Consider the following 8,619-nt stretch of genomic DNA (forward strand, 5'->3'; position numbering starts at 1 on the left):
AGTGCAATGGCAATTTCTATTGTCTATGATTCAGGCATGTTCATAAAATATATATTTATAGGAATGGAGGGAGAAACTATATTGATTTTGACTAAAAGTATATATCCAAAAGATTTAATGTCATAAAGCAACTTTTTTTTATTAAAATCATTGAGAAACTAATCCAAACATTGGGAAGGAACTCAGTGACAATCATATCAATGAATACACTGATACAGTTCATATCTGGGTCCTTTGAAACCATGGTCACACAGAGTAAAATTGCATCAAAGATGATGAGGATGAAGATGAATTGGTAGATGATTATCATTCTAAAGAATGTGAGGAGTACAAGTTCTTTGAAAAAGTGTTTGCAGAAGATGGTGACTTGAGGAGATATTATGAGAGCAATCAAAAGGAAGGGGATTTTCATTGTTTGGTTTGTGGAGGTATAGGGAAGAAAGTATGGATAAGGTTTAAGAATTGTAAGACACTAATTCATCACTCCACTGCCATACTAAGGACAAAAAGGAAGAGAGCTCACAGGGCCTATGCACAGGTCATCTGCAAAGTTGTTGGTTGGGACATTGATCAATTGCCAGCTATTGTATTAAAGGGTTTGGATTCCTCCTTGATAGGTTCAAGGAAGCTTTTGGTGAGCAATCCAAATTGATATATCTGTATTTTTTATTGAGTGTATACTTACTAGGCTGAGTTTATGTTTACAGGTTGAACCCAAATGTCCTGCTTAATGCTTTTGAGTTCAAACAAAGTGTATTTGTTGCATATTTTTTATTGCTTTCTGCAAAATTTGGTTTTCTGTCGTTTTTACTTTTAATAAAAGATGTTTATAAACTTGTTGATCCTGGGGAGCCTGTAATAGGGTTTAATAAGAATGTTAGCATTTAGCAAGGTTAATTATTTTTATGTATCAGGTCCACCTTTTTAAGGTAGAGAAAAAGAAGCCTGAAAGAAATTATGGGTGCATACTGATGTGAGTAGGTTAAATTATTTTATCATGGCTCTTATGCAGTTATGCTAACTCTCTTTCTGCAGGGTTTTGAGAAAGAAAGTGTGAGTCTAGACAGAAAGGTCATAAATATATGTTGTCATGTGATTTTCAATTGATTTTCATAAGAAAGGATATATATATATATATATATATATATATATATTCATCTTATATTAAATTAGCTAATTCAGATTGAAATTTGTATATAGTTTAAATTAAATCAATATTAAATTTAATCTTACTTGTGTCCATGGCAAACAAGCTAATTTTAGCGAGTCTTATTCATTCCGCAAACACAAGAAGTTTGAGAGAGTGTCACTACAGCAATCCTAGTCATGTAGTAGAGCAATTATGAATACATAGACAGCCAATTTGTGAGATGGGTTTCCATTATACTAAGTTGCCAAGTAGTTGTAGCTTTCTGATCCTAGGAATTATGTGTGTTCATGTAAGAAAACAACAATTAGCACATAAATATATAGAAGAAATAAAATGGGGAATCTAGCCATCCTCTAATTTAATTTGTTTTTATTACTTAGAGTCCACAAAATTTGGTGCCTCTCACTGCATGTGGTGTGCTGGCTAGCTAGCTAAGGCTCAGTATTTGGCCCGGTCTGTCCTCTGTTTTATTTGTATATTTTATTGTATTTTTAAGATTATATTACCCACTCAAATAGAAAGAGAGAGAAGGACAAATATGATGAGTATGTTAATGTCTACTATCATATTGAGAAACATTTAAAACTGTCTCCACGTACCGTTCCAATAAATGCTATCCAAAAATAGTTAAGGTGAGACAACTATGGTCTATCTCAAATTATGAATGCTGAATAAAAGCATGGACCTTTCCTCTTTTTGTTTTTCTCCATTCCTCCTATGCATATCTTTCTAGGTTATATATTCAGGGTTAGAATGTTATTTGGGGAAAATTTGGAGAAAATTTATGTATTGAGGATAAATTTTTGATAAATGATAATGAGCTAATCTATGTAAAGCTTTTTATTCTTCTGGTTGAAATTACGAAAGCTTTTATGTAATAGTAGAGAAAGTTACCAAGATTCACGGGTGTGGATGGTACCCTGTGGCAAAGCTACCAAAATGTAATTTTTGGTGCTCCTTCAAAAGCTGATGTTTATTTCACCATTCACTGCTATAATGTGAAATTGTCTTGAACTTGCACATTAAACACATTACTAGATCAAATACAAAGAGCTAGCTTTTAAGGGATGGCATTTTAAATATAAAAGATGGAAGTTATACCTAATTATTGGCTAACATCGCTAGATGTGGTAGGCTACACTTTCTTCAAATTTGTGAAAATCAGAATAGCAAAGGAATACTAATATTGGCTGCTAGCAAATCCCAACTCCCATATATGTTTACTTCTTGTTGGTTGTTACTAATGAAAATTGAATGTAGGAATCTCATGAATCTCTGGTTTCTGGTGCTGAGTGGGAAAGTGAAAGCCCCAAGGCTGGTTTTTCTTCTACAGCTTCAGGATGGCCTTCCTTTGATGACATCAAATCATCTTCTCTCACTTATTCTTTATCAGCAGAAGAGAAAGCAACTGTGGCAGTGCTGCAATTGCAGCACAGAGCATTAGAAGCTTGCCAGAAGTTCTTAGTTGGGGATGCTGGTTCTGACAGTGACGAAGATGATGAGGAGGCAGAGGATGATGAGCTGCTAGATAATGATTCTAAAGAATCTGAGGAGTATAAGTTCTTTGAAAAAGTGTTTGCAGAAGATGGTGACCTTAGGAGATATTATGAGAACAATCATAAGGAAGGAGATTTTTATTGTTTGGTTTGTGGGGGTATTGGGAACAAGGTATGGAAGAGGTTTAAGGATTGTATTGGACTAATTCAACACTCCACTGCCATACTAAGGACAAGAAGGAAGCGAGCTCACAGGGCCTATGCACAAGTCATCTGCAAAGTTGTAGGTTGGGATATCGATCAAATGCCAGCTATTGTGTTAAAGGATTTGGATTCCTCATTGGCTGGTTCAAGGAAGCTTTTTGTGAGAAATCCTAACTGATATATTTGTATTCTCTATTTCATGTCTACAAAAACATTGTTAAATGCTTACTAGGCTGAGTTTATTTTTACAGGTTGAGCCCAAAAATCTTGTTGTGGGTTGTACTGGTGATACAAATTCAAATGTAAGTCATATATGAGATGTTTATATGCCCTATGTTGTTTTGTTTGATATTATATTTTCTTTAAATATATACTGACTCAGTTAAGTTGTTTTCACAGGGTGAAGTTGCTAATTCTACTGATTAATCATACTGAAGTTGAAGCTAAAGCTGAAGCTGCTAATTCTACTAATTAAATATATCATTGTTATGTTCTATTTCACTTCAACTAAAGAATTTTTATCTTATTAGCTGCTAATTCTACTGATTGTCTTGGGCTAATTCTACTGATGATTTGATGCTAAAGCTGAAGCTGAAGTTCAAGCCTTGAAGGAAGCCCAAATCAAATTACAGGCTGAAAGTGAAGCTAGTCTTCTTCAATACCAGGAAAAAGTGAAAAAACAAAGGACCCTCATTTTCAAACAGTGATATCTTTGAAATTGCTACCAAAGGAAATGAAGGGAACACTACAAGGTTCAAGGTGTGTGCTTTTTTCCTAACATATTAGGATTCAGTGATCATTTCTTTATCAAATGAAAAACTTTTATATCTTAGATGGACTTGCTGAGAATTTAGCTAATGACAAAATATAGTTTACTAATAAAACACCATAGGAAAGCTTCAATAACAAATAGCCACTGACCCGTTTGCAGCCCACTCAAAAATGCATCAACTTCTTCATCAACAAGTCATCCATGACATGTGCGTGTCTTCCCTGCAACGACAATTACCAAACATCACCATTAAAAGAAATTACATGGAACCCGCGACCTTTCTTCAACAGTACACGAACCAGTTAACCTAAAACAAGGTTAAAATAAGCTTAACCTAGCAAATTTAGTAATTGACTAACCAATCTCTATCTTCACGAAACTTGGAGCCGAGAAGTTGGAGCGATGAAGTCGAAGAGGTGAAGGAGCTTCAATGGAAGAAGGGGTAGGAGCTTCAATGGAAGAACAGGTGAAGGAGCTTCAATGGAAGAAGGGGTAGGGCTTCAATGTCAAAGAAAGGGAGGGTTCAAACGAAGGAGCAAGCAGAAAGGGAGGGTTCAAACGAAGGAGTAAGGAGCAAGCAATCTAGGGTTCAAAGCAATCTCGAAAGCTAGCTAGCAGAAACGTACACAGCAGCCGCGAGGAGGCTGCAGTTTTCCCTTTTTTGTTTTTAGGATTACAACGGTTTTTTTCTAAAAACCGGCATAAATTTAAAAAAACATAACATTCTAAGGCGGTTTTCAATAACCGCCTTAGAAAGTGCGTCGTAAAATGAAATTTGTTACACAATAATTACAAAAATGCCACCGCACCACTTTCTAAAGCAGTTCCTCAAATAACCGTCGTAAATCACGTGTCTTAAAAAGCCATTTTTCTAGTAGTGTAAGTCCCTCAAATCTTTTATTATTATTTTTTTAACATCTCAAATCTTTTATTATTGGTTGTCCTCCAAAGCAGAAGCACTGAGAAAAATTTTACTCACAATTTCATCCTCCTGGATGAAGAATATTAATTAGTTTTTGAATCTCTCTGCACGTTTACGATATCCACAAATGTGGTAACCGAGTATTAGAAAAAAATTCATAAGAGTATCTTTTAATGGGTTCTTGAGCTCAATAACCCTTATTTATCATATCTATTATTATTTTTATTCAAGAATTTTTCATGCCAAGGATTGGATTTTAGGAGAGAAAAAACTCTTAAGAACTCTTTTTTCTCAAAAATTATTGTTTTTGAATGTAAGTGAAGGAAAAGAGGCTCTTTGTTATTGTTTTTTCAAGTAAAATTCAAGAATTCAAATTGAATTCTACTACTAGAGCAAAAAATAACAAAAATTCTTACATCTTATGTGATACTCACAAAAAGTGATCAAAGAAGTCAAAATGGATTCTTCTACTAAAGATGTTTTAAGAGCTTAACAATTGTATATCAAATATAAGGAGAAAAAAATTCTTGATCAAATATAAGAAAATTCCAACTATTTTTTTCTTATTAATGCTATTATCTTTAAAATATGTTTTATTTAATTGAAATACTAGTTTTAATTACTTTTTTATTCTTGATACCAAATTCCAATAAAAGATAAGTTGAAAAAAATTATTTTTTAATTAAAATTAATGTAATATGATTAATTAACTTTCTTATATAGTTAGAGTGTTTTTTTCTTCTTATATTTAAATTTAAGACCAAAGAAAATAAGTAACCAAATTGTTGAACTCTTTTGTACTTCACTATAGTTCACTTTCCCATAAAGATGTCTCATAATTCCCCTTTATTTTAATGCATGGTAACAAAGTTTATTGAATTTGGGGAGTAATTGGTAGACAGGTAAGATTCTAAAACCCATAGCCGTTGGGTTCCTAAGTTACTTTTTATTATGACATTATTTATTCAATTTAGTCAGCTTTGTGATTTGTGCAACAGCTTCCATTACTTTGACAACTTAACCCTAACCTTAGTTTGTGAATTATACTATGTTGTAACTGGAAGTGTACGTATTAAGGTGGAAAGTTTTGGTTATTGTATAAAATATAGGTATTGACATGTCAGTTTAGGTTCAATTTCACTCTTACCCAAAACATATTTTACGTCATCATTATTATATTGGTTGTTTAAAAATTATGTAGTAAATGGTGCGGTAAAATTTTTGTAATTAAATGTAACTTTACAATATTGGTTACTTATAAATCAATGTAGAAAACATCTTTCTACATCAATTCTTATTTGCACCGATATTGAACTAGTATTTTAATATTGCTTCAAATTTGAATTGATGCTAAAATTGTATTAATTCTAACATCGGTTCAAATTAGAATTGATCACTATTAAAAAAAAACATTTTTCTACAACACCAAAACAAAGACGGTTCCTCAAGAACCGTCTTAAATTCAATGGCAGTGGAAATTTTGTAATATAAACAACTTCAACGATGACAGTTTTATAAAAACTGTCTTAAAAAGATATGTTCAAGCAATTAAAAAGGCTCGCGTCTCACTTACACTCACAACAATGTATAGAGATAAGAGACAGAGAGCCCTAAACTAAAACCCCTAAAATTCCACCGCCGCGATGGACATGCATCAACGCCCTCCTCCTAGTCATTGTCGACAACCTCGATGACGCCAAGCAGCACGTCTGCAATGCTGCACGACGCGCTCCTTTCTACTTGCTCCTCTACTCCGTCACCAACCTCGTCATCAAAATCGAGAACTTGAACCAACGTCTCGAACGCTTGAAGAATCGCGATTAAGATTTCAACCTTGCAAATAAGTTGGTTAATCCATCCATCCCTCAAATATAAATGTCAACTTTGTGTCTTCTTCTTTGTCTTAGGAATGATATATTTCTATCACCTTTTTTTCTCAATCGATGTTTGATTGATGATGATTATTGACTTTATTTATAGTATTACTATTTCAATGTTACTTCAACTTCTGGCACCTAGGGTTCCTTTTGGGGATTTTCTTTTTTGTTGTGGTCAGGGATCCAATTGCGTCTACCTCGTCGTTCTCTTATATCATAGGAAAAACACCGTTTTGATTATTGTTGAGTGTTATTTTGATTTTTCTTATTGTTATGATTTGTTGTTATTGCTGTTTATTGACGTGGGAATGCTTGTATTGGAAGTTTGTTCTGTTACTTGAAAATTGACATGGTAGTAAGAGAATTATCAAATTTTCAACCCCAATTTGTTGATTGTCAACAACTTCAGCACATTAAGTTAGACTTGCATTGAATCCAGTTATTTAATTATAAGGAGTTTGAGCATCTTGCTATCAATTTCTCTTTTCAAGTTCCTAGACTTGTGAAATTAGGGAAAGGGATCTCTAGCATTGCATGGTTGAATAAAGAATAGATAACCTGACAAAGCAAGGGTTAGTGTAAGCAGATTTTCTCTTAATGTAATTCTTTTATCTTGTTTTTAAACTCAATCCCATTTTGTAGTATAGGGTTCATTATGCCCCAAATTCTATTTTAGGTTCATTGTTGAATCATTTAACTGCCTACTAAATTTTCTTCTAATGTTGTATTTCTATTAGTTTTAAGATTTAACCCACAATTCTTTTTTTCGTACTCTATAAACTCGTTAATGTTATCTAACTTATATGATGTTAATTGTGTAGTAGTATCAGTTTAGTTCTAGGGTTTGTATGCATGGCTTGGCAGTTAGCAGACATCATCCCTTGTGTATATGTAATATTTTGATTCTATGAAGTGATCATGAAATGTCTCTCTGGAATTTTGAATGGAAGTTATTTTGTGTGACTTGTTGGATACATTTCCATGCATTGAAAGTTTAAAACAAATTGGTTGAGTCAGATTGTTTGAGTCAAATAAAGGAAATGAGAGACCACTCTAAACAAACATATTGGTAAAATATGGAAAGGAGAAAAAAGAAGTCTGATTACAAATTTGAATCCAGAAAAAAAAAATCAACACATAATAATCTTATCCTTAGGCATAGGAAGAAATTCTACCTTCTACAGAAAATCAATGTAAATGTAGAAATATAAGATAGGCCAAAGCAACAATAATATGTACTAAGTGGGGAGATGATTATCATAACATATTTAATAGAGTATTACTTTTTTTAGGGCCTGTGTGAAAGTAAAAGTTATAAAGAAATATCATCTTCATGATTAGTTGGCATATAAGCTTAAAAATAAAGGCAAGAGGCAAAAAAAATGGTAAGTTATAAAGAATTGTACAAAAATATTCCTTTAATTTTATTTTGTCTTACTCATAGCCCTTTAGTTTTATCTCTTATTGCAAATTGAAGGACAATGATGGCATACATGTGATTTTTTTTGTTTTTTCTGCTTTCCAATTTTTGAAGGGTGTTAAGTATAGGTGCTTAAGTTAATGTTCCATTGCACCCACAACTTTATGATTTCTCTATTTGCAGAGCAAGAATTAAGCAGAGGTTGGCTCTTTATCATGGAATTATGTCCATATACATGCAATTTTCAAATGATGCAGAAGAGACCTTCTCTAGAGCCCTCAAGCTACTATTGGTTAGTAAGGTTCATGGATAATTAGTTCTTAAGACCACTTAGAGATGAGTGCTTCCTTCTCAGCTACTATTGGACCCATTAATTGGATTAGAAAACTGATGAACTGGCCAAGTATCAGCTGATTCAAATAAACCTAACAATTAACATGTAGATAAACTAAGTTTGATGAAGTTTTTGGTTGTATTTCAAACAAGTTTCTTGCAATTGTCATATAGAATGATTCCTAGTGGGATTTATGGACAAAAATTGTCTATGTTGAACGGTTACTTCTTTGATATCATTATATTGACTTCCTTTTTCTTAAATTGTGCAACCTATAGGTGATTTTACTTATCCAAGGCTTGCAGATTATATCTTAGACTTGCTCATTAATAAGTTTTAATTTCTTGGGTCAAACCCTTTTGTATATATGACGATTGTTTTCCTTTTTCATGCTTGTTTCACATTTTCCTTAACCTTTCTCTCTTGGGTGGTTGCAGATGTTGA

The 8,619-nt window shown here is 33.0% G+C and overlaps 1 protein-coding gene across 1 annotated transcript; it reads left to right on the forward strand.

The window, feature by feature from the left end:
* The first annotated feature begins 6 nt into the window (after positions 1–6).
* LOC102661409 (uncharacterized) lies at positions 7–3,276 on the forward strand. The gene is made up of 5 exons (XM_026128734.1): positions 7–34; positions 273–634; positions 2,411–3,010; positions 3,102–3,152; positions 3,250–3,276. Exons 1-5 carry the CDS (start codon positions 7–9, stop codon positions 3,274–3,276), a joined length of 1,068 nt encoding a protein of 355 aa, XP_025984519.1.
* Positions 3,277–8,619: the final 5,343 nt, after the last annotated feature.

The sequence above is a fragment of the Glycine max genome, chromosome 6 (assembly GCF_000004515.6).
Source record: "Glycine max cultivar Williams 82 chromosome 6, Glycine_max_v4.0, whole genome shotgun sequence".
Taxonomy (NCBI): Eukaryota; Viridiplantae; Streptophyta; class Magnoliopsida; order Fabales; family Fabaceae; genus Glycine; species Glycine max.

Coding starts and splice junctions, on each gene's coding strand:
- LOC102661409 (XM_026128734.1), top strand. CDS start 7: ATGGCAATTTCTATTGTCTATGATTCAG. Junction 35..272: donor TTCTATTGTCTATGATTCAG/GCATGTTCATAA, acceptor ATTGCATCAAAG/ATGATGAGGATGAAGATGAA. Junction 635..2,410: donor TAGGTTCAAGGAAGCTTTTG/GTGAGCAATCCA, acceptor AATTGAATGTAG/GAATCTCATGAATCTCTGGT.